Raw genomic sequence first — 24910 nt, 5'->3', positions numbered from 1 at the left:
CCTGAGCATCCATTCCCTGCACGGACTCATGACCCTGCCTAATTACATCACCTTCAGCTTGGTGGGCATGCAGTTTGGTCTGGGCTTCAGTGATGACCTCAGGGTGGCCAAGGGAGGTCCATTCTCAGGAAGCAACTGGCATTCCCTGAAGGCATCAATGAGCTGCTGGATAAAGGCTTTTATCCTGGTAGATAAGAGTTCCCTTGGATTTCCAGAAACAAAGATCTTTAGGTCAGCCACGGCTAAGAGAAAGTCCAAGTAGAGGTAAATAACCAATTAGCAGATAGGAAACGGTAATGAGGTAGCAAACTGCTGATAGTTCTTGTGTATTTGGCATAGCAGAGATGAAGATCAGAAGGATCTTGCAGGACTTAGGGTTTGAGGATAAAATGGCAAGGGATGTTTGCAGGAGGATAAAGTGACCCACAGAGGGAAAAGTCCAACGTGACTTCATACAGGAGACAGGTGATGGGCTCTGGGCTGGCCATTGCCTGCCTCTAATTATGGTGACCATGAAAAAGCATGAAGAACATCAGGGAAAACATGAGCTAAATGCTCTGGCCATTGCCTGCCTCTAATTATGGTGACCATGAAAAAGCATGAAGAACATCAGGGAAAACATGAGCTAAATGCTCCACAGCAGCAAAAATCTCGGACCATGAGAGACGAATGCTTTGTGCTGCCAAAACAGCTCAGCAAGACCTTGCCCAGATGAACGGAGGGAGCTTTTCCAGCAGCGGGGAATGGACCTGGGGAACTCCTCGCTGAAGGATGTTTTTTATACTAACAGTTTTCCTGGGTTTGGGGGAAATTTGGCAAATGCATGGGGGAAAAAGCCATTGAAGGGGCTAAATAAAGAGGAAACTCTGTTCGGCTCAAAAGGTCTCTGAGCTGAAAATAAAGACCTGGGCAGTGTGAGGTGTGAGTGTCTTCAAGCTTCGTTCTCTGCCTGGTCCCCAGCCGCTAAAAGCTTGTCTAGAATTTCTTCATCTTAAAAAAAGAGGAGTCATAAACTGTCAGGTTTTATATTCCTTTGCCGTGTAGATCCTAGCTGGGGGTGTTCTCTCACTATGTTCAGTCTAATCCTTTTTAAAATCCTGTTAAGTCCTATACTTCAGTGGTATCCTTTGGCAATGAGTTTTGCAAGTAAAGTGCTCCCTGTGCATTAATCAGAAAGGTTTATTGCTTTATAGTAGCTTGCTGATGCTGAACTGCTATATATAGTTTGTCAGCAATTAGCAGGACGCTTGCAAGGTTATTTAAGTAATTTTTTTCCCCTTATGCCACAACTCACTGAATTTTCTGTATGTATGAAAACACTTAAAAGACAACCTGTTACTGCAAGAAGAAAGAAAAACAGAGAAGGAACCCTGCTTGGAGCGGACAGCTCATTTGACAGGGCTATCTTTTATAAATGGGATTTTAATTAGGAACCTGTGATTAAAATAGTTCCTTTGGTTGCTCAGGCCCTCGGCACACCCCTGTGGGCTGGAGGAATGTGTGGCGAGCCCAGCCTTATAACCAGTCCCTCGGGCTGGCAGAGAGATGGATCTGGCTGGGATCAGAGACTGAACTTGTACTCACGGGTCCCAGGGGGGTTTTCCTGCAGCCATCGCGGTGACAGATGCCCGGCTGCCCCAGCACCGGGTCCTGGCTGTGCTGTGCGCCTGGGCTGGCCCCAGGAAAAACCAGGCTCAGACCTGGCTCTGCTGCCTCTGGGTGCCCCTGTCACCCCGATAAGAGCCCCCTCCCCACCCCCACCCTCACACCTGCCCATTGAAGGAGAGTGCTGCCCTGTGTGAGCGTGGGGGGATGGGGTTTCAGGACCAGCCTGGGGCAGACGATGGGTTTGGAGGACTGGGTCCAGGCATGGGATGAGCCTGGGCACACAGTCCCCCTCCGGCACGGGGCTTTAGCACCCAAAAACTGGACCTCCCCTGCGCTTCAGCCACTTCCTCTGAGACTTCATGAGTGCTGCCAACTGCAGCGGAGCTCGTAATGACAGGGTGGCCGTGACAGCTCAATCCAAGATGCCCAGAAAAAGCTGAAAGGAGCAGGGCACCCTCCCATGCTCTTTGGAAAGGGCCGGACTGCACCCAGACGGAGGTGTTTTAATGACTGTTTTGGATCGCTGGGAGCCAGCCTCCTCCCACTCAGCCCAAGGTAATTCACCTCCTCCACTGGTGTTGGAGGAGTTGTTGACTGGTGGAGAGCGGCTGGTAAAACAGGTTCTCTGCAGGGAGTTGTCTCCGAAACCCTGGGAGACCTGGATGGATCGAGCCGGGAGCGCGGGTCTCTGCTCGAACCCTGGCACAGCAGGCAGCGGGGAGTGATTTGCTTTTGCGTGGCACTGCTAGGCAGGGCGGCTTTTGCACGGCGCCGCTAGTAGACAAATTACAGCCTTGCCTCTGTCAAGGTAGATAAGAAACCATGTGATGCAGCGTGGTGGTAAACGGGTTGCAGGCAGGGTAAAGGTGCACAGGGAAATAACCTTGCAGGGAGATCCTCCCTCCTCGGGGAGCACAGTCTCTGGGCAGTGCAGATCCCCGCGGGTCCAACAGCACCTTGGCCTTGATGCCTGCACAGCTTTCGGGGGCTCTCTGAGACTCACAGAAAGCAGGAATGTCTTTCAGCAGAAGGAACTGGTCTGATCTCTCCAGGTAGGTGCTGTGGTTTCGTGCTTAATCCTTTCCACGGGCAGGAGGGAGTGGTGAGGGTGGGCAGCTGGCATGGCGAGCCTCGGCCGAGGGGTGCTGTGGAAGAGGGGGCAGCTGCCGTGAGGGTGCTGCTTGCACCGGTGGTGCCAGCCCCGTCGAGAGCTCGGCGCTGCTGGAGCTTCTTGTGGGTGGGCAAGTTCAGAGGCATTTTTGTTTCTGCTGCCTGGGCGCGCTGAGCGCTCCGTAGGAAAATGGCTCTGGAAATGCATCCGTGCCTCACACTGGATATATTTTTGGTCTGGTTTGCCTTTCTTTGGGGTACAGTCTGGCTGGGCTGTGCCTCCAGACCTGCTCTGGAGCCGGCTGTGGGGTTTTCGCCCGCCCTGTACCCATACAGCCCCTGGGTGCGTGTCCCGGCTCTGCCATGGGAGGTTGCAGCCTCTCCCCACCCAGCACTGAGCAAGTCCTGATTCATCAGCACTTGCTGAACGATGCCCGCAGCCCCGTGGCGTTGGCCGCTCTGCTTGGTTGTTCCTAAAGAGTGATTTTGGCTCCCATGGGAGCTGGGCTGATGAGGCAGATGGGCATCGCGGGGTGAGTCAGGGGCTCGCATGAAGCCTGGGTGACGTGGGGATCGCTTCTGACCTCCGCAGATGCCAGGACAAGCATCGCCGACCTTGGCTGCGCAGGCGGGGTGACGGTGACTCAAACGCAGCCATGCTTTCCCACAAAATGGAGCAGAACCCCTGGTTTAAGCGTGTGATGTGATGGCTCTTAAACTTAATTACAAACCCTTGTACTTTGGGTAAGACACCCACTATGGCCAGCCCAGGAAAGGAGATCGAGACCCCGTTGCTCGGAGGCTGCCAGTTCACACCCTGCCTCCACCACGGGTGGGACAGATCCAGAGGACATCCCAGCCCCGTCCCACCCACCTCCTCTGAGCCACAGACCTGCCCAAACGCAAGCCCAGCGGGGTCCTGCACCCAGGTTATTTCACAACCCAGGAAGGCAATTTCTCCTCTCTCATTAGATGAGACACATTCACTGAAACAGCATAAATGTCAGATATCTCACCACTAATGATTAACAGGGCAGGAGAGGACAAGGCAGGGGGACACTCGCCAATCTTTTTTTTTTATTCATCTCTTTGAGATTATAAAAGGTAAGATGGTGAAAAATAAATCCCTCTTTGAAAAGAAGAGGGAAAGATTGGCAAAGCAAATCCATAGCCTAATGGGTGGATTACTTAATTACAAATAACGAGAAGCTGCATGTTGATAATGCCAGGTTACGTGCTGCCTCTGAAGGAGCCAAGCAAATGCAAGGCAGGAGAATCCCATGCTCTTTTTGAAGGACTCTGTGCAGGCAACACCGAAGAACTAACCAGCTCTCACGCGGATTTAAACTGGCATTAGTGCTCCACGCTGTCACTGCTTGAGGGACGAGAGCACTCAGAGAGGCACCTGCTTGCGTACGACCCCATGCACGTGCTGACCTTGCCGCGTGGGAATGCTGAGATCACACCGTGCCGTGCAAACCGAGCCGGGCTGCCTTTGCGGGGCGGCTAAGCTGTGCACAAATATTTGCAGGGTCGTGCCCGTGGAGGGGAGCAGTAGGGAGCAGGGTGAGAGCTGGCTGGGGATGCTCACGGAGCAGGTCCCAGCCTTCTCTATCCCTGTCTGTCCTGGTGCCAGGCACAGCATCAGGGACCACCTGGAGCCCCCCAGCAGCGGGTCTGATTGCTGTTGGGGTGTGAAGGCTGTTTGGGGGTGCAAGGGACAATGAGGATGGAGGCAGCGGGAGGCAAGGGCAGCACACCCCCTGGCATTGCCCGGTGCCCAAACGGGTGCTGAGCTCTCAGCCAGGACCCGTCCTCCCTTTGCTCTCCGTTCTGCTCGGCTGCCCCTTCCGTGCTCCCCTGCCTCCCTTGACCAGGAAGAACAGAAGCTGCAAATAGTTGCGGGGGGTAATGTGGTTTAATTTATGACCCAGTTTTCATTACACAGTAACTTGTAATCCATGCTGCGAGTCACCATGTCCGCAACGACGTTAGTGATACCACAGGCCCGGACCTGCTCTGACTTTCATGTTCTTAAAAGTCAAATTCAAAGTAAACCCTGGGTCTGGGTGAAACTGGAGTGCCAACTGCGGAGCTGGGATGCTGCGATGGGATGGATCCTGTGCAGGGAGGGCTCTGCCCCGTTGGGCTGTTGGGGGTGCTGGGAGCCCCGCAAGTGTTTGCAGCTGATCGAGGATGACTGCTGTAGGTAAACGAACATGGTTGGGAAAAGCTCTGTCCAGTCAATAAAAACATTTTCCAACACAGCTCATGCAGCAGCAGAGAGGGTAGACAGGTTTTGCACAGAGAAAGGGAGGGAAAGCTGGTGTTTTCCAAGAAGCTTTTTATTCAGGGTGGCATTTTCTAAAAGAAAAATTATACACTTGCCTTGTGCAAAATAAAATCTTTGAAGATGACTCTTCGCAGTTGATTACAAGATTTTGGTAAAATCTGTGATTATAAACAATTCCCAGTCCCAGCCACACGCAGGGAGGAAGAGGAGCTCCTGCCATCCCTGTTTCCAGGCGGAGCTTGTCAGCAGTTGCCTTCAGCCTCTGATACTTCTGCCACTAGTGGTTACCCTTCCAGTTTATGTGGTTGAGATCTATGTGGTGGCTCTAGGGTCCTGGTCTTGCTGAGTTACAGGTTAAATATCCTTGCCCTGGAAGGATTACTTAATGTAGGGATTTCTTTTAAATGAGTGCTCCCTCCAACAGAAGAAATTAGGAGTTGTAACTCGGGTGCTCACATTGGGAAATGCCTGCACCAGCTGGGTGGAGCAAGAGCGCTTTGTGTCACCTGGCTCACGTTGGCACCCCTCTCCTCCAGCCCCATGCAGCAGCTGGGGAAGACGAGCTCCATCACCCCATTCGCCCTTCCCTGAGGGTGCTTCAGCCTCCTTCTTGGCTGGGCTCAGGGCTACGAGCTCCTCATGCAGGACACAGCCTCGCCACATCCTTGTGTTTCATCCCAAACAGCCTGGCCAGGCAGAGGACCCTTGAGGATGAAGAAGAGCAGCAAAGAGAGCGCCGGCGAAGGCACCGGAGCCTGCTGTCCTCCACGTCGACAGATGAAGAACCTTCTAGCCCTAGGAAAGACACTAGTCCAGCTTCCAGCAGGTGTGTGGGGGTCCTGCTACTTTCAGTCTCACTCACGATGCCGATGGCTTGAGCTTGCTGCCTTGTTTCTCTCAACCCTGAGCCGAAGCCACTGCAGTTGGTGGGGGTCTCTTCTGGGTGAGAGGGGCTGAGCTGTGGGCAGAGCAGGGGTCCCAGGGGCCTTTGGGCAGCAGAGTGGGCTTCACAGGAGGAGCGCAAGAAGAGGGGTATCTCTCTGGTGGGCTCAGTCACGCGCTTCAACGTGTGTCCCATGGCACATGGTGTGCCATGTGAGGGTTGGTGCCAAGGGGGGCTTGGGTGGATGCTGGCCCTGCCCTAGTGGGACCGCTGAGCAGGTAAGATCAGGCACCCAGCCATGCAGAGCCTCAGGGAGCCCAGCCGGGGTGGTGGGGCCAGGGTGGCCACAAGTGCTGGTCTGCAGGGATGACTCCAGGATGTTGGTGAGATTTTTACACACACCTCCAACCCCCTTAGGCTTTCACCTGGGTTAACTGCACCTGCAGCATAAAAGCCAGCCCACTGACCTGGGTTTTGCCTGGTTGGGGTGCTGAGGTTTGCCTCCTCAACAAACCAGCTGGGTGCTGAGGTTTGCCCCCTATTTTGTCTCTGTCTGTAGACCTCCATCCCTGGTGAAGCCAGTGTCTCCAGAGGACAGGGAAGAGCGAAAGCTCTCGGAGGTGCTGAAGACACAAGAAGGGAGACGGACAAGGTCCACGATGGCTGTTTCTGAAAAGCTGAGGCAGGAGAAGGAGCAGCAGGAGCCAGGGGTGGGAGCAAGCCGCGTGGAGGCAGGGATGCAGCTGCGTGCAGGGCAGCAGAGCATCCAGGCTAGAGAGCAGGATCAGGATGTGGCCAAGGGCAGAGGGGACCCACCGAGAGAACAGCACCCAGAGCTGGCCTCGGAGAGGAAGGTGGTGCTCAGGGGACGGCTCCAAGACAAAGAGAGACAAGGTGTGGAGACTCCTCGGGGGGAGCCAAGGAAAGAGGTGGGGGAGCCACAGCAGCAGCCAGAGCTGGGGGGCTGCCGGCTCCGTGAAGTGAAGATCCTGACCAGACAGGGAAGCCGCAGCATGGAGGAGAAGGCAGCCTTGGTGGTGACCTCATCTCTGGACCAGCAGGTGAGCAGGGATGGACAAGGCACCAGCCCTTGGGGTGTGAGGTCCTAGGTACTGAGAGGACAACAGAGAAATGGGGAACTCAAAAGTACCAGGAGGGAAATGAGACCTGTGGGCTTTGGGGGATGGTTTTACTGAGAGCTGCAAACCATGAGGTGGTGGACAGGGTCCCACCACCTCCTTTCCATCCCTTGGATGTACTATTCTGATCACCTTCTCTGGCAAGCCCCTACTGATTGCCATCACAATTTCACTGAAGAGGTGTCTGGGTCTTTGCATATCCAAGGGAGACAGCCAAGGTCTGGACTCCTGCCTCCAAACTGGTTCCCACCCTGGCTGCTCTGCTCCCTGCACTTCAGCCTTCTCTGCAGGGATGCATCAGATATCTGCTTTTTCCTCAGCAGCCATCCAGGAATCCCTCAAAGGAGGTAATACAGCCATCTCCCACCCGAGATGAACCTGCAGAAAAGTCAGATACTTCTCCAGCTCTTGTCACCTACAGCAGCTCCATCAGACGAACCAGCCCAAGAACTGTCTCCTTTCGAGTAAGAGCTAAAGCAAAGGGGGAAGAAAGACCCCCTTTTAGGTGGTGGAGGGTGGGGGAAGGAAGGGTTGCTTTGGTCTCCGGTTTATGTTGGCAGAGCCTGTTCCTGAAAGTGCATTCAAAATCTACCCTTGATCTTGGGGGGCATTGCAGCTCTGCTTCTGTCTTTCCTCCACTTTCCTTCTCCTTGTCTGACCGAAGGCCGGTGATGACGAACATGCCCATGTTCATGCGCTTTGTGCTGGCATGGAAACTTGTGGAGAGTGTTGAGAAAACAGGGAGCTCATTGTCCTCAGATTTTCCAGAGTCACCGGAATGACCATCCGCCCTCTGGCATTTCCAGTCTTCTTTGAGAACACAGGACAACAATAAAATCCATCCTTCTTCTTGTCCCTTGTTACATCCCTGAGAATGCCTTGAATTCTAGCCTTCCAAAAAAGATATCTGGAATGAAGTGCTGTGAATCCGGGCTAACTGGCTAGGCTTCGTTGGCTTTCATGGTGCTTTATTTGGAATAAAATTGTTAACACTGCAAAGTGTCTTTAGTCTTCAGAGCTTTGAGATATGAAATAAGCTCTGGTGTGGGTGAAAACAGAGCTTGCTTGAAAATGGGAGATGGGTCTGAGACCATTTCTGCTGTGTTTACCTTTGATAACCAAAGATGTCTCCAGTATCTTCTCTCCTTGTGTCTTCCAGGTGATTTCAAGAAATCAGAAAGAAGAAAGCCAAAGCCCTCTCACAAGGAGGTCAGCACCTCTCTTCATGTTACTTTGGTCTTGCTGGGCAGGAACTGTCCTCCTTTGTCTTCCAAGGGAGGAGAAGGTGATGGGACCTGGTACCAGCTAGTGAGTGCCCTGGTACAGGTCTGCTGAACATTGGTCCCCGGGGTGCCTGGCTAACTGGGCAGCGAGGCTTAGCAGAGGACGGGACAATGTCCAACGTACAGCTTGCATCTGCACAGATCGCCCCAGCCAGCCCTTGCTTGGCTGATGTAGTTTCTCATCGGTGCCTGTGTCTGCACAGGAGTGGTTAAGTGTTGAGCAGTGCAGCATCATTACAGCGTCCCACCCTTGGAGATATCAAAACCCACTTACAGGTCCATGAGCAACCTGGTCTGGCTTTGGTGGCCAGATCAAGTGATCCTCCACATCTTCATCACAAGGTTTGGACAGGTTGCTTAAAAGCTCTTGAGGAGCCAAGGGCTCAAGTCTGAATGCTGGGAGTTGATGGGATGCCCTGTCCCACCTCTGAGTGCAGGGCTTTATGGGCACCTGGGCTCGCGCCTCTGCGTACTCTAGGCAAACTCATGCTGATATTGGTGAAGATGCGCTTCAGTGACGCATCTCACACAGAAGAGGCAGCAGTGAGGACAGGGCAAACTGGGGAGCTCAGAGCTGTTTGTCAATATACAGTGTGGCCTTAGTAAGAGGGTGAGACCCAGAGCTCTCGGTCACCAGCAGGGAATGAGCTGCCCTGGTTCACTTGGCAGCCAGATGGAGCAGGAGTGCCTGGGTGGGACGGGCTGTTCTCCTACTGAGCAGAGTCCCCCAGGACATGGACTGAGTCCTGGGAGACCCTGAGTTGGCTGCCTTCAACTTTTTCTCCTCTTCCTCACCAGCGCGAGTCTGAGGATCCCAGGTAGCAGCACCACCATTGGGGAGAAGCTGGAAAAGTACACCTCAGCCGTCCAGGTACCAGGCTGGCATGGGAGGGGGGGGGTGGGGTGCTGGACCTGAATGGGGAGAGAACTGAGCTGCACCGAACAACCAGTGCTAATGGGGTTGATGTAGGTGATCCCAGGAAGAAAGAGGGATCCACCTCAGGGTTTGAGGAGCAGGGAGGGGATATCCATTGGACAGGGCCATGGGGATGCTGATCAGTCCAGCTTGGGGCAGCAGCGGAGCAAGCCCGTGAGCTGGTGATGGGCAGGGAGGGAGCAGACCCTGCTGGGCTTGGGGCGTGAGCCAAAAGCAGGACTTTGCTTTTTACTGCTTGGGGTGCAACACTACCTCTGCTGATGCCCTTCTCTCCTCCCAGCGCTCAGAGGTGGTGAAATCGTCCCTGAATATTCAGAAGAGCCGCTTGCTGTCCTCGGAGGGGGTGGCCAGCAAACGCAACTTCTTCGAGGCAAGCGTTCCCAGCAAGGCTGAGCCACTTGCTGTCAGGAAGGTAAGGGCAGGAGCTGGCCCGAGCGAGGACCTTCCAGTGGGGTCTTGTACTGGGGCAGGCGCCAACCTTTTGGACAGATCTTCCTGGCTCTGGATACCAGCACGCAGTGCAGCAGGCTGCTGCCTGGATGCAGTTTGGTGGGGGTTTGGTGCTTGTTGAGCAGTACCAGCCAGGGCTGGGCTCGGGCACCAGCTGCCACCGAAACTGTGCTCTGGCAGTGTGTGGGTTTGTGCCGATGTGCTGTTATTTGAGGAGCTGGGATGGAGCCAAGGTGTAGGCTGGTCTCTGCCTGTCAGTTTTTCTCAGTCTCCCTGTGCCCTGTGGAGGGTCCTGGGTTATGTTTGTGCAGTGGGACAACTGGTGCTGTAACCCTGGTGTCCCCCTCTGTGCCACAGGACAACCTGAAGATCACAGGTTCGGTGACGTCCCGCATTAATCTGTGGATCAGCCGAGCTCAGGAGCCTGCCAAGGAGGAAAAGAGCAAGGTACCAGCTTGTGTTGACACCTCAGGCTAGAGCCCTGAGACCAGGCAGCCTGGTGGGACATGTCCCTGCACCTGGGGTGGTGGGGCTTAAGGGGCTGATGAACCCTCGGCTGAACCCATTAAAGCGTTGGAGAGGAATTTAACAAGGGCTGGAGGTTTGGGTGCTGCAGGACCACCACAGTGAGATGTCAGGGCTCTACTTGTCACTGCGTCCTGATCACGAGCCCAAAATGCCCAAGGCAGCTGCTCCCAGCCCTTGGTGGGGTGAGGAGGGAGCGAGCACCGTGTCCCAGGGGACATGCAGGGGGACCTGACCCTAACGCCAGTGAGAGAGATCACCCCAGCACCATCCCATCTCTGCCAGTGTCTGGAGGACTAGCTCTGACCTGGAGGCCACTGGGAGATGAGACATATGCTCGCTCCTTCAGCCCTGTTCTGTGGAGCTGGGAGACCCGTGTGTACCGAGAGGTCCTGCTGCATGTGGGGTCTGCAGTGAGCTGCAGCCCTCCGTGCATCTCAGCCCCCCGAAGCAGGGTGTCTTGTTGCCGTGGGGCAAAGTGCCCAGCTAAGGCGACTCAGAGGTCATCACTTTGCCGCTGCGGCTGCTCCAGGGATACGGATGTGAGGGAGACAGACAGGACACCTGTTGGTCTCGGGGTACCTGGACTGTACCTGGAAAGGAGAGGTTCAGCAAGCCCTGGGAGGTGACACTGTTTGCAGCAATAAGGTGCTTTGCCATCGCTCCCAGCAGCCGCCTGGGTACGGGACCAGGAGGGGCAGCTCCAGCCCAGCCCTGCAGCCTGGGCAGGCAAGCCCGGGCACCCGTGGCGCTGAGCAGCAGGGATTAACGCTGCCCAAACGTGTCTGTACCAGGAGGCTGTGCTGGCTCCCTGTCTGCCAGGAAAAGGTTTGCTCCTGGGGTAAAGCTTGCAGCTCCTTTATCATTTTTCCCTATAGTGACGCCTGCTGCCCTCCACCTCTGTGGGCTGGAGCTGCGCTTGGTTCGGAGGGTGTACCAAGTGCAGGAACTCAAAGCCGGCTGGTTTTACCTGGATCGTGTATGCTTCAAGGTTGGGTTAAAGTCAGACCAAGGCAACACTGCACATGATCCATGAGGAAAACTTTATGCCACTTATGACTCTTCTCTTTGCAGGACATCAGGAAAGTCAACAGCCTGTCAAACCGTGATGTCTGGGTAAAGCAGCCTGGAGACACCCCTGGAGACACCAAGGTAGACATGGAGCTGCTCTGAAAGTGGGTGCATGCTCTGAGCTAGGGGTGGAGGTGGGACCTGCTGCTGATGCATCACCCACAGGGCAGGTGTGAGAGAACCCAGCTCTGGTGGGGACAGGGGTCGCGTGGGACACCCAAGACCCTGTGACTTGGGGCATCGACAGGAGGGGGCAACTGCAGGCAGTGGTGGGGGTGAGAAGGAGTCTGGTCTGGTCAAAGAAGGGAAGTGGCATGCGGTGGGATTTAGGGGGTGCCTGCCTGCCCCATCCCCCGTTCGGGACAAGTACAGTCCTGGTTACAGTAGCTGTCTTTGGGGCATTTGCAGCCTCAGGCCCGGCCTCACGGTTTCTCACTTTCTTTTCCAGTTGTAATCATATCACCAGGTGACCTGGGAAAAAGTGTTTTGTTCTGAAGGTCAAAGCCCAGCCCTACCCAACCATCCAGCAGCCCACTGCCACGAGAGTTCCCCAGCCACGTGTGGGTGCACCTCAGGTCGCCAGGGTCCTCCGCTTGTGGGATGCGAAGGAAGAAGGCTGGAAGATTATCCCTGAGCCCCCAGCCCTCGCTCACTGCCTGTCCAGGAGTGTCCAGACCTGGAGGCTCATTGCGGATGCTGAAGGCAGACTCTTGCCTTGTTTTCCCACAAAGTTTTTATGTTTTGCTTTTAATCTCTGCCTGTGTCCCATAACTGTGCTTGTAAAGAAGATCATCCCATGTGTCTCCCTTGCAGCTGGATGATGTCAGTGGGGCAAGAAGCTGCCTGGCCAAGGGAGTTTCAGCTGCATATCTGCGGACCGTGTCCATCCCTGCTGCCTGGCTCGTGTTGGGTGAGGTAGATGTCACCCCTCCCCCAGGCTGTCATTGCTGGAGGGACCTAACCAAAGGCAAATGGTGTTTGCGCAGTCACACGTGCGCCGGTGTAACATGGAGATGCCTCGTGGGAGAAGGGTGGACCTGATGGCCCTGGTGCTTCCCTCCAGCACGAAGCTGAGGCAGAGCCAGAGACTTGGCCTTCTCTACCCTGCCCTTACCGTCCCGTGCAAGCAGTGGCCCCTTTCGCTTAGGGAAGGGTGGGCTGACCACAGCCCTGTTTTTGAGGTTGCATGGAGCTGAGTGCCCTGGGCTGGGCCCCTTCTGCAATGCCCTTTTTCCTGGAGCCGTTTGCCTGTGCCTGAGCAGACCCTTGGTCCTGCACTGCCCGGGTTGCTCAGCACACCCAGCAGGGATGCACGGTGCTCTCTTGAGGCCGGCTTTAGGGTGCCATGGGCAGCCCATAAAATGATGCTCAAATCCTTGTGCCAGGGCCATTCAATGGGCTAGGGCTGTGCCTTGAGCAAATGTTGTGGTGTCCAAACTCGGTGTGGGACTCTATTGCTGGCTCTGGATCTGATCTTGCTTGTCGGGCTTTGGAAAGGACTTGGTTTTCTCTGTGGCTTTTTTTTTTTTTTTTCTTTTCTAATAAAAGTTGCTCTTTCTAAGACATCCCACTCACCTGCTCCTGGGCTGGGACCGGGAATGGTCTGCTTCCCTTCTTCTGACAAGGGGAAAAAAGGCAAAATTCCTAGACAAACGTGTCCTGAGGACACATTAAAAAACCAAAAAGGACAGCTAAAAGCAGCTTGAGACTCCTCCCTTCTCATTACAGCATCTTGGGCTCGGCGCAGTAGCTGAGTGAGCCTGGGCTGGGGGCTGCGATGGAGGGTCAGGTCCTCTGCTCCTGGCAGTGCTGCCATATCAGCGTCCCCAGACCTAGAAAGTGACAGCTGGCTGGCTTGTGTCAGCCCCTCGGGCACTTGTGTATCTCAGTCCGGAGGGTTTAAAATAGCAAATCTCTGAGGCCACACAATAGCTTGGGCTTATATGGGCTCCTGGGGGGGGAAGGGGGAGCGGTGGAGGGGCCGGGGCTGTGGCTGCCGAAATAGCAGCTCACAAGTGTTGCATTCCTCGCTGGGCGCCGGGCACATTCCTCCTGGCGCTGCCCGCCCCGGGGTGGGCGCTGGAGCCCCCTTAAATCCTCCTGCCCACAAAGAGCATTTCCCAGACGCCCGCTGCCTTCCCCTCCGCTCCCCCGGATCTCACCGGCACCCGCGGCAGAGGTAAGGCTGGGGCGGCAGGATGCACGCTGGGGCGTAGGATGCTCTGTGGAAGGGCAGTTGTTAAGGACCCAGAAGTGATTTGGCTCGGTTGCTGGTCCCCCACAGCTGCTTGTGCTGGGATGTATTTCTGTCATGAAGGCATTCCCACGGATAAAGCATCAGGACCCTCTCCAGGGGGGTTGTGTTTGCAACTTGCCCGATGCCTTTTGGACCATCCCGATGTGTGCCAAGGCAGCTGAGAAAGATTTTGGCTGCCCTGGTTCCAGGGGCATCTCATCAATCCCTGTTTCCTGAGCCTCTGGAGGGGATGGGAGGGATGCGATGCCTGTGGGAGAGTCGGGCCAGCCTGGCAGCCCATGGAGGAGTTAGAGGTGGGATGCTCCTGTGCGTGGTCTGGCCTTGCCAGGCAAGAAGGGAGCAGCAACATGACCCACACCGGAGCAAATGCTGGGAAATGAGAGCTCCGTGTGTGTGTAGTCTGGAGGAAAGCAGAGCCTGTGAAGTGTGGAGGAGTAACTCAGCCCCAGAGGTGTGACCAGCTAGGCCTGGGCTAATGGACAGGGGGATTTTAAGGACTGGGAGGGATATCTGGATTATTTAAGACACAGCAAATGATGGAAGTTGTTTTGCAGTCAGTAATACGCGCAATGTTTCTTCTGTAACTGTAATAAATCTGCTGCGTTCTCTAAATTCTTTCAAAACAAGATTTCAAAGTTTTAGTGATAAAGGTTTATCTGTTTCTGTGCACAGGATGGATAAATATTTCCTAGGGGCACTTTTTTTCATTGTGTACCCCCCCTAACAGTCCTGGTTTTGATGCTGCTCCTCAGCAAATACTCTGTGGGAGCTAGTGATGTATGAGAGAGGAGGTAGATGGAAATGTGGAAATAAGCTTCCACAAGTGCATGTTTGCACTCTCATGGCCAGGAGGGAGCCTTCGCTCTTGTGTTGTGAGAGGATCATGTGAAATCTCTGGTGCTCAGAGGCCACGTAAATGCTTTGACCAAACTCGAGGTAGCAGGACCATGCTGACCTTGGGGAAAAGTCGGGCTAAGAACTGATGTTCGAGGGGGAGTGGGGATCAAGGGGATGGTGCTGGGGGGCTGCCAAAGGAGGGAACATTAGAGGGAAGGGAACAATGACGGCAGAAGCAGGCAGTGAACCTGAGGCAGAGGGGGCTGAGTTCTGACTTCATTTGTCTCCAAAAAGCACCTTCTGAGTCATTGCTCAGAAGTGAGATTTGACAGCCCCTGGGAGCCACTGGTATGTGGAGGCATCCCTCCTGTAACGTGTCCTCCCCACGCCTGTGGATTCCAGTCCTGGATTCAGCATCTTGAATAAGCCATCCCGAAGCCTGTCCTACCCTTCCTGGGTAATAAATGCTCAACAGATGTAACAAGGACCAGTTGTTCCCAGACATCGGGCAGGAGGAGAAGTGAAGCGGCGCTGCTCTGGGAACAGGTGGTTTAGCACATGGGGGTTATTTCTAGAGCTGCCTTGCGTTGTCCTGCTGCATCTCAGCTTTGCTGAGGTCTGGCGTGAACACGAGCAATGGACAGGCTGTACAGGGGCTGGGGCTGATGCTCAGGGCTGCTCCGGGATGCCCAGAGCTGAGGCTGATCATGGGGCTAGTCTGTGCAGACCTTGCTGCGGAGCAGTGGGTGGAAGCTGGATGGGTGGGATGCTGAGTGAGGTCCTCCTGACCACAGCTGGGAGAGACACGGGTGTGCTGGGAAGGTGAGCATAGCCATTTCTGCAGAGTTATTAGCCCTATTGCTAAATCAGGCTTTTTTTTTTTTCCTTTTTTTTTTTTTTTTTTTTTTTTTTTTTTTTTTTTTTCCATTCCTTTTAACTAACCTCTGTCTCAGGGCCAGGACCAGGAGAGAAATGCCCCTTTCCAGAGCACGCTCCGCACTTGGAGGGCTGGGCTGGGAGGTTTCACTGAGATCTCGTGCTGTGGCTTGTGCAGGGCTGCAAATCTGAGATAACGGGACATCCCTGCAAGTTTCTATATCCCAACCAAGCTAAGAATAGTCAGGAAGCAATACAGGCTGAGCGTTATAATTGGGCTGTTTTCCTGTGTCCTGAGCAAACGCAGCGCCCTGAGATGGCTGAGGTGAGGGGAGCTGCGTGTCCTGGACATGGCTCCTGGCAGCAGTTATCGGTGTTGCATGAGGCTGTGCCTAATCTCCTGTCTCCTATTTGGGGCGAGCTGTGATCCTGGGACAGGAGGGGAGGCGGGGGCCTTATCTCTGCTGAGATAATGCTGTCACAGCATGGCTGGGGCCAGCTCGAAGCTCCAAGTGCTTTGGAGAGGCGCAGCATCTCTGTGGGTTCTGGAGGACAGGCTGTGCTTGCCCTTATCTCAGCTCCTAACTCGCTTTTTCCAATCTGCCTTGAATTCTGCTAGATAACCAGGGATGTCGGACTCTGAAGAGGTCATTGAAGAATATGACCAGTAAGTGGTGTGTTTGTAAACACCCTTTCTTTCCCTTTTATTCCTACTTTCCCCACAGGGTTGTGGTATTCTTTAGAGGTGCTGTTCAGGGGTCACTGGCTCTTGTCATTATCCCAGCATGAGGTCCCCCACCCTGCCACCACTGCTGCCATAGTGCCGAGACCCCCAGCAGTGGGGAGTTTTGCGTTAGGGTCCTGTCCCATCCCCACTGCCACCTTATGGCACGCTGCCCAGCAGTCATTGCCCATTGCTAGAGAAAAGGGGGCCAGTCCTGAGGAGGTTCCCAGTTCCCCTTTGCCCTCTCTGGTGGACACACGTGCCCCGTTGCAGCGCACCGCTGTAACTCTGCAAACCTATGTTTTGGTTTGCAGGGAGCAGGAAGGTAAGAGGATGCAGAGCACCTGCGGCTGCCCTGAGGATGAAGCTAAAAAATCACCAGAGCAACTTCAATAACCTGTGTCTTCTTTCCCTTCCCTCTCCCCCATGCACACGTGTGCGCTGTGAAGAGGAGTACGTGGAGGAAGGTAGGTGTCTCACCGGCTGTTGCAAGGACCTAGAGACGAGTGCTGTTGGCTCAGTGTTTTGCTTGGTGGGTTGTGGTGATAAGCTCCTCGACAGCAATGGGCAAATCATGACCAGGAAAGGCAGATGAGACTGCGTCTAGATTTCTCCCCCTGAAACATCAGTAGGATCAAAACCAGTCTGAACTTTCTGAGGGTCTCTTTTGCCAGTGATCCCTTGACTCCAAGTAGGTGGAAATGCTGGACTCGGGTGCTGGCAGAGGTGTGAGCCCAGTAACTCGACGGGAGCTGGAGCCTCAGCTGAATTATGTACATTAATGATGCTCAGGCACAAACCTCCAGCTGCCTCAGGCTGGCGGAGGAGCAAGCCCCATGGCGTGTGCAGGCACCCTGGGACGCAGCTGGGCTGCGCATTTGGGGCTGGGCTGGGGAGCTGGGTTTTGCTGAGCCTCTTGTTGCTTCTGGGCACTGCCCGGGCTGCTGCACGGCAAAACACCCTGGACATTAAAAGCAAAGAGAGAACAAAGGGGAAGCCACTGCCGTGCTAGTCCTCATCTCATGCAGCCCATAGCTACACTCCACAGCTTTATGGCGTCCCACTAACTTCTGCACTTATTCCTTTCCCTCCTCCCTGGCCCAGAAGAGGAAGAATGGATAGAGGAAGACGACGGTAGTTATTGCACCTTTCTTTATTTCATCTCTCCACTGCTGCTGTGAATATGTCGTGGGTCGGTGTGTCTTTTGCCTCTCCCTGGTTGGGAAATGGTTTTCTTTCATTCTTCCACTTCTCTCTCTTGCTTCTTGCACTCCCCCCTTCCCGCCCTGCTGCGCTCTGCGTATCTGCTCCTCTGTCTGTGGCTTCTCTCCTTACATCTACCAGCCACATGCACTCGTGGTTTGCTATCTTCTTTTTCTTTCCTTCTGTCTTGCTGTGGGACCACAAGTCTTCCCAGGACCTGTGGATCCCAGCATCGCTCTGACTCCAGTGGAGGACTCTCGTGGGGATACTGCTCCCTCCAGTGGAAAAATGCTCCAGCAGTGCCATAAACAAGGCTGCAGGTGCCGGAGGCACTTTCTCTAATGCCAGCCAGACTTATTCTTCACTGGTTAGAGGAGAGCAATAGAAATCACTGCCCCCATCGTGGGGTGTAAGAGCATGATAGCATGGGAGTGCATGAGGGACAAACCTGGAGGTGGCTATAAAGCCTTTAATTTTATTTTTGCTCTGCCCAAGCAGAGACCAGCCCTCAGGTAAAGGTTAGAGTGAAGTCCCGAGCCGCTGCTTCTCTCCTGCGGTCACATCTCCTCGGGTCTCTCTCTCGGCCGGCTCCGTGCCACAGTTGTCCTGATCCGGGGTCCGTGGGGAGCCAGCGGGAGTGGCAGGTGCCCGACTCACGCTGCCCATTATCCCACAGGTCAGGAAGAACAAGTAGAGGAGGAGGAGGAGAAGACAGAGGAAACGAAGGCAGAAGGTGAGTGGTGGCTTCACCAGTGAGCTGCCGTGGCTCGGCTGGAGCTATGCTCTGCTTCGCTGAGGTGCCCAGCAGGGTCTGGGGTGCCCCAGCAAGGTCTATGGCCGTGGGCCAGCAGCACAGAGGGGCAGCTCTGCCCCGTCTCTGTGGTTTCCAGTAAGAAAGCGTCAAAACTGAACTGCCCTTTCCAGATCTACTGAGTGCCTTGGCCCTGCAAGCATGAGGATAATGGTGTTTTCTGCTGGGTGCTGATCAGCCTGTGTCCAGCACTCTGAAATAATGCCAGAAATGAGTTCAGCCTGTTCCACCAAGAGGTCCCTGTTGCCCTAGAGGGGGGATTTCCAGAGCGGGGGTCATGCTTTGATGTGTCTTACTGTTGAAAGGGCACTGGACCTCATGGGACCTCTCTGGAGGGCTGCCTGATGTGTGTCCCTGTGCTGTCGTGGCTGGTAGGGCAGGCTCAGATCCCAGCCGTGCTGCCTGAGTTAGGAGGATGCTGGGACCCTCTGTGCTGGGGGCACATGGCTGCCCTCACCCGTGGATGCTCATATTCTCCCCATTGCTTTTGAAACAGAACAAGAAGATGAAACGAAAGGACCAGGAGAAGGTAAAGCAGGAACAGAGGAGAGATGGTCTGGGCCATTTCAGTCCTGATCCCCAGTCCCCCAAGACACTGGGTCCTTGTAACGGGGTTTTTGGTGTTTTGCTGCTGAAGAGAGAGAATCTGCTGTAAATGGTGCAGAGCTGCCCTGGCCCTGTCCTCTGCCAGGGCTGGGGCAGCAGGAGACCTGTGGGAGGGATGGCTTTGTGCTGCCTAGGTAAGAAATGCACCCAAAATAGAGAAGGAGAGGGTAGTACTACTGCTTTTGCAGCCTGAGCTCTTGCAAAACTTGCTGGGTTCCTCCCAGAGAGGACCTGGGGCTCTCCTGGTCTGTCTGTGAGCGAGGGATGTCTGTAAGGGACCTGCTCTCTCCCTGTTCATCCTGGAGGGATGAGGCTGGGTTTTGCAGTGGGGATAACGTGAGGCAGAGGGGAACAGCCTGGCTGAACCACCCCGCTGTGTCCATGGGCAGGGTGCGCGGCAGGGCTGGCCTCTGGGAGCCAAAACTTTGTGTTTTCTGCAGGTGGAGAGGGGGACCGAGAGCAGGAGCCTGGGGAAGGTGAAGTATCCATCCTCAGTCCTCTCTGGGGTGGGAGGGACTGTCCCCTTCACCTGTGTAAGGAGGCACCAAATGCTTTTCTGCTCAGCCAGGAGCATCAACATGCATCTTGGGTTTTGGTACACAGACAGACACCCCATTGCACACCTTCTTGCTGGAGGATGATCCACAATGCAGCCTGTGTTGCTGGGGTAGAGGGGTAGCTTGGCTTAGTGTTGTGGCTTTTGGGTCAAGGCGTGAAAGCAAATGCCCCTGCAACACTAACATTGTCCTTCTCTCCTGCTCCTGTGGACCTGCAGGTGAATCGAAGCCAAAACCCAAGTAAGTGTCAGTGCATTTTCTCTGGTGCAAGGTCTGACCTAGGAGCTGTGCCAGGGCAGAGGCTCCATGTGATGGGCTTAACACCATGATCCAGAAAGGGCATGGGACAGTGAGGCCTCAGAAGCATGAAGGCAGGGTGGGACTGGGACATGGAGAGAAGAAGGGAGAGAAACAGGCAGATAAACATGGAATATGAAGGGGATCCTGAGAATGAGGTCTTTTGGCAGTTTTGAAGCATTTTGTGTGCTCCCTGGGGGAAGCCTAGCTGCCCTGTAGCCCTGCAGCTGGAAAAAAATTGTGTGCACCCTAGTCGGGGGTATGTAGTCCATGGCACAGCCAGGGCCTTTCTTCTGCAGTATGGTCCTGGCCATGGCTGGCATAAGACATGCATTTGCATGAGTGCCAGCACCCCAGGGACAGGAGCACCTGTCTGAAAGAATGAGGCAATGATCCACTGCCGGGAACCTGCGGGTCCTCGTGGACCCCAGGGATGCTGAGGTGTGGGAGGCAGATCTGTCCTCAGCTGCAACCTCTACATCCCTTTACATCTTTATGTGCCCCTACTGAGCATCTCCTGGCCTCCCCCAAGCTCACAGAGGATGAGAGGCTGGTTTCCAGCTCCCTGTGCCAGATCACACTGGAGCACACAGTTCTTCTGTGCTCTTTTGGGTGAGCAATGGGGTGGCTGCCAGTCCCAGGGTACCTGGCAAACGGTTGTGGCCAAATTGCCTGCAGCTTACAGAGTTATTCCAACCATGTGGGCGCCTTGGAGTACTTCCCGGGAATGCCAGAGGTCTTCCTCTGAGGCTGTCCAGCTGGCAACCTCCAGCAAGCAGCATTACACTTCCCTGCCCTCAAAATGTGCTCACTCTGCATCCCTGGGGACTGTGAGGCTTGGAGAGGAGGTCTGGGTAGATCAGTGCATGGCCAAAAGGTGCTGTCTTGTCCCAGGTACCTGCTGCAGGCTCACCATCCTCCTGCTCACCTTCACTTGCAGGGTCTTCATGCCAAACCTGGTGCCTCCCAAAATCCCAGATGGTGAGAGACTGGATTTTGATGTAAGTAGTGCACTCGGTGTCCATCCCTGGTGGGGGACCCCCCCACACTGCTGCTCAAGTCTGTGCCCAGCAGCTCTGCATCCCTGGAGGGCTTCACCCGTGGGGAGTGCAGCTGTTGCTGCTCTTCCTATCTGGTACAGGACATCCACCGCAAGCGCATGGAGAAGGACCTGAATGAGCTGCAGGCCCTTATCGAAGCCCACTTTGAGAGCAGGAAGAAGGAGGAAGAGGAGCTCATGTCCCTCAAGGACAGGATTGTACGTCTGCAGCCTTCCCCTTCCATCGCTATTGCCACCCTCTCCCCTGTGGGCACGCAGCTGCATCCTTTCCCCACAGTCCTGACAGGAAAACCTGAGACATCCCATGTCCCTGCAGGACAGAGCCCGGGACGTTGAGCCAGATTTTGTACCCCCGTGCCTGGGGAAAGCCTGGTCTGGTCTGGCTGCTGCGGTGCCTGACGGAGAGGCACCTTCCCCCAGGTCACTGTTCCACAAGCTCCCTCGGGAGACACGGGAGCAGCAGATCTGCCCTTGGGGCTCTCAGGGCTTTTGGGGTCAGGGATGCGTCCCTAGGGCCAGAGAGGAGGCAGATTCCCTGGAGTGTCCAAGCCAACATCCTCTCCTTGTGCAGGAGCAGCGGCGAGCGGAGAGGGCAGAGCAGCAGCGGATTCGCAGCGAGAGAGAGAAGGAGCGCCAAGCCCGCATGGCCGTGAGTGTCCCCAGGGACGGGGCGCTGGGGCTGGCTCGGCTGGCACGAGCCCGGCCGCGGAGCACGTGGGAGCACGAGCTGTGTGTGGCGTGCGAGCCGGTCCGTGAGGTCTCTGACTGTCCGCTCCTGACCCGCTTCTGACCCCGGCAGGAAGAAAGAGCTCGCAAAGAGGAAGAGGAGGCAAGGAAGAAGGCCGAGGAGGAAGCGCGGAAGAAAAAAGCTTTGTCCAACATGCTGCATTTTGGAGGCTACATGCAGAAGGTGTGATCCTACCCCGGGTGGATGCAACGAAGCCGCTGGTGCTCCCGGGAAGGGCTCGGCCTCGGGCTGGCCTCCCAGCACAGCGTGTCCCCGGTGCTGGCAGACGTGGCTCCTGTGAGCAGGAGGCAGGGCAGTGCCCTGGGCCGCAGCGGCGGTCGGAGGGCCGAAGTGAGCCCAGAGCTCTGCTTTGCAGGTGCTGGCCAGGGCTGGTCCAGCCCCACCGCAGGGGCAGGAGCTGCGGGGGGGTCTTGTCTGCTATTGCCAGACTTTCCTCGGGGACCTCATGTGGTTCTGGAGTCCCAAAAGCTGAGGGTGCTGAACTGGGGGTAGGGGTGGAGCAAAGGCTGGGCAGCTTTCCTTCCCTCCGGCGGACTGACGGTGTCCTCAGTCAGAGAAAAAGGGTGGGAAGAAGCAAACAGAGCGGGAAAAGAAGAAGAAGATCCTCAGCGAACGGCGGAAGCCCCTGAACATCGACCACCTCAACGAAGACAAGCTGAGGTGAGCACAGGCTGCAGGAGGGGTGTCCAGGGTGGGAGCTCTGCTTTGGGTCCCCCCTGCCGGGCAGGGCCCTTGCCCGGGGGCTGGCGGGTGGCGATGGCACGGCTGGGAGGGGGCTGTGATGCCCCGCGGGGACACGGGCTCTGCCGGGCCACCGCTGCCAGGCGGCACGGCCGTCAGGGGGAGCCACGCTCACAGGTGTGGCACCTGCGTGTCCCTGGTCCACGCGTGGGCTGGCATCGCCGCCGGCTGTGGCATCCCGCCTGGCACGGAGCCGGCAGAGTCCCATCCTGGGGCAGCGGGCGAGGTGGTGGCAACACCGCCCTGTCCCCCGCAGCGGGGTCCCCATCAGCCACGTCCCGCCCCTGCACTGACAGCAGCTGCTCTGCCCGCAGGGACAAGGCCAGGGAGCTGTGGCAAACCATCCGTGACCTGGAGGCTGAGAAATTTGACCTGCAGGAGAAGTTCAAGCGGCAGAAGTATGAGGTGAGCTGTGAGGTCCTCCCTGAGCTTGCCCACCCGCCACGTGCCTGGCTGCTCCTGCTCCCCGCTGCGAGATGCAGGGGGCTGTGGGGGCTGTGCTGGGGAGGCTGTGGCTGCGTCAGGACAGGGCTCTGCCCCACACGGTACCTGGGGTGACGAACGCTCAGGAGGCTCTGCAGAACCACTAAAAGCAAAGCCACATCTGCCTCCCTTTTGGAGATGCACCAGGATCAAACCATCTCTCCCAGCCACACTGGCGAGGCTGAGCACACAGCTGTGAAGTGCTGGAAGATGTGGCAGCTGGTGACAGGGGCTGTGTGGTGGCCCTGTGACCTCCCTGCTCCTGGGGACAGGTGCTTTGCACTGCAATAGGCTTCCTGCTGTGCTGCACATCACAGCCCGGTGCTAAAAGCCTGGCAAGAGAGAGCAGTGACACATCTTCGCCCTGACCCTCATCCCTGGCCAGGCATAGGGAATATTGCCAAGTTTCACCATCTGCCTGTGTTTCTCTTGCAGATCAACGTCCTCCGAAACCGCGTTAGTGACCACCAGAAAGTGTAAGTCCCCGAGCAGGCTGAGCATCCTTCCTTGATGCCTCCTGCCCTTCCAGCTCCCTGTCCCCAGTTCCCTCCCTGTGTATCTCCTGGCTCCTCTGCACACTGGCAGAGCCACCTCCTGCCCTTCCCACTCCTGCCTCTGGTCTCACTGGCAGCTGGTGGTCATGGACCTGCAGGTCTGGCCCGGGGATGCCAGTCCACACTGCCCTGCTCCCATTGCCTCCCGCCTCCACCAGATTCCCCCTGCCCCAGAGACCCTGGATGGGGATGGAGCCCAGGGAGATCCCCCCTCTGCAAGAGGCCTGTGTCCTGCAGGGTCCTGCCAGCTCAGCTGCCCCCACCCCTGCAGTGGCTCTGCCCAGCATCTCAGGGAAGGTGCTGGAGATCCCAGCTTGTGTAGGAGGGGAAATCCCATGGGCTGTGGGAGCTGTGCAGCCCCGCAGGGTCCAGGGAGCCTGTCCCCATGCCCATGTTCCCTGCACAGGACTGGAGGACCCTTTGTGGGAGGGTGGCAGTGGGTGTTTAACCAGCACTCTCAGGAGCACCATGCTGCTCTCACATCCCTATCCCACGCTGCCATCTCAAATGAGAGGTGCTCAGCCTGCCCCGTGTGTAGGGTAGCAGCATCTCCCACCCGCTTACACCAAACCTTTCTTCTCTTCTGCCCCAACATGGCCTGTTACTGCAGCAAAGGGTGAGTACAGGCATCCCCTGAGTGCTGTGTCTCCCACTGCATGTGTGCTGCATGGGCGCCGGGGCTGACATCAGGCTAGCAGCAGGGCTGAGGCAGGGGGCAATGCCAAGGACTGGCAGCCAAAGCTGCGCTGGTGACTCTCAGAATCATGTGCCAGAAATGCCCTTCACTGTCCTCCTCGAGCCGCTACAGCCTCCTCTCTGCTCACCCACGGCCAGAGCAGTGCCTGTTCCCCTGATGCTGGTTGAGGAGAGTGATGTGGGGGGTCCTGGCTAACAGCTTCACAGCTTCTGGTTCTTGGGAAAAGGATCCTGCAGCTGTTTTTCACCCTCTGCGACTGGAGATCCAACTCGTCGATGCTTCTTTGAAGGATCCTTAGGAGGGAGAAAGGGGAAAGGGATTGGGGGTCCTTAGAAACACCTGGCAAACTGCATGAGCCTGTTCCCATAGAGTCCCAAAACACACAGGCTGACTCAGGTCCCAGGTTTTTTCCTGGAGCCACTGAAGACCTTCCTGCCAGGGCAGTGAGCATCAACCAGAGACAGCTTAGTCCTCTTTGCAGGGCTGCTGATGGCACCCACCTTGTCCCTCTTTTCATGGTCACTAATGCTTTTTCTACTTCTCTTCTAGGTCAAAGGCTGCCCGTGGGAAGACCATGGTGGGGGGCCGGTGGAAATAGATGACTCAGAAGGGAAAGGAGGCTCAGCCACGGGGAAGTGTGTTGCCTTTCGGTCGACCAGATGGCTTCCCCACGTCGTGGAGCCCACACCGTGCACCCACCTGCCCTCCCACCGCATGGAGCTTGCAAAGACCTTGCTGCAGGCACAGTGCTGTCTGGGTGGGCAGATGCTTCGCAAGGTGCCGTTTCTCATCTCCACACCACCAGGTGATGTTGTGTCTGTAAATAAAGAGAACGGTGAGGGGGTGCGGGTGTTGTCTCCATCCTGAAGCTCTAAGCCCAGAGGAAGCAGGCACAGGAAAGTCTCAGCAGAGCTCGGCTGAGCAAGTGCAATTGTGTGCCTGCTCCCTGGGGTACAAGAGGATGCAGCAACCACCAGGACCTCCCGAATAACATGTTCCCTTACCTCACAGCGTTTTACACCTGCAGTCCTAGGGAGGTTTTGTAACAGACCTGCTTTTCCTCCTGCAGTTTGGGGCAATCCTAGTTATGGCCGGTTTAGTTCCTGCTTTTGCTGTACCAGAGTCCCCCTCTCAGTGTCAGGGTTGGTCCTGTGGGACAG

At 55.9% G+C, this 24910-nt stretch overlaps 2 protein-coding genes across 4 annotated transcripts; both read left to right on the top strand.

Annotated features, from left to right (window-relative positions):
• Positions 1-2446: 2446 nt before the first annotated feature.
• On the top strand, positions 2447-12864 carry LAD1 (ladinin 1). Of its 3 annotated transcripts, none has more exons than XM_040616938.1 (10): positions 2447-2660; positions 5697-5837; positions 6454-6955; positions 7357-7497; positions 8193-8242; positions 9115-9187; positions 9534-9665; positions 10061-10150; positions 11303-11380; positions 11748-12864. In XM_040616938.1, exons 1-10 carry the CDS (start codon positions 2623-2625, stop codon positions 11751-11753), a joined length of 1251 nt encoding a protein of 416 aa, XP_040472872.1. In that variant the 5' UTR covers positions 2447-2622; the 3' UTR covers positions 11754-12864. The 3 variants fall into 3 exon arrangements, with proteins under 3 accessions (XP_040472872.1, XP_040472871.1, XP_040472873.1); XM_040616937.1 differs by having other exon boundaries at positions 7354-7497; XM_040616939.1 differs by lacking the exon at positions 7357-7497.
• A 516-nt stretch (positions 12865-13380) lies between these two features.
• On the top strand, positions 13381-24556 carry TNNT2 (troponin T2, cardiac type). Its single transcript, XM_040616565.1, has 17 exons — positions 13381-13478; positions 15889-15936; positions 16308-16318; positions 16443-16460; positions 17873-17929; positions 18504-18536; positions 19054-19089; positions 19389-19410; positions 20408-20468; positions 20609-20725; positions 21099-21176; positions 21327-21437; positions 21826-21935; positions 22331-22421; positions 22935-22975; positions 23664-23669; positions 24300-24556. The coding sequence occupies exons 2-17, from the start codon at positions 15899-15901 to the stop codon at positions 24346-24348; spliced, it is 879 nt and encodes a 292-aa protein (XP_040472499.1). The 5' UTR covers positions 13381-13478; positions 15889-15898; the 3' UTR covers positions 24349-24556.
• The last annotated feature ends 354 nt before the right edge of the window (positions 24557-24910 follow it).

This window comes from Falco naumanni, chromosome 17 (genome assembly GCF_017639655.2).
Source record: "Falco naumanni isolate bFalNau1 chromosome 17, bFalNau1.pat, whole genome shotgun sequence".
NCBI classification, from domain to species: domain Eukaryota; kingdom Metazoa; phylum Chordata; class Aves; order Falconiformes; family Falconidae; genus Falco; species Falco naumanni.
This window is presented reverse-complemented; position numbering and strand designations above follow the sequence as displayed.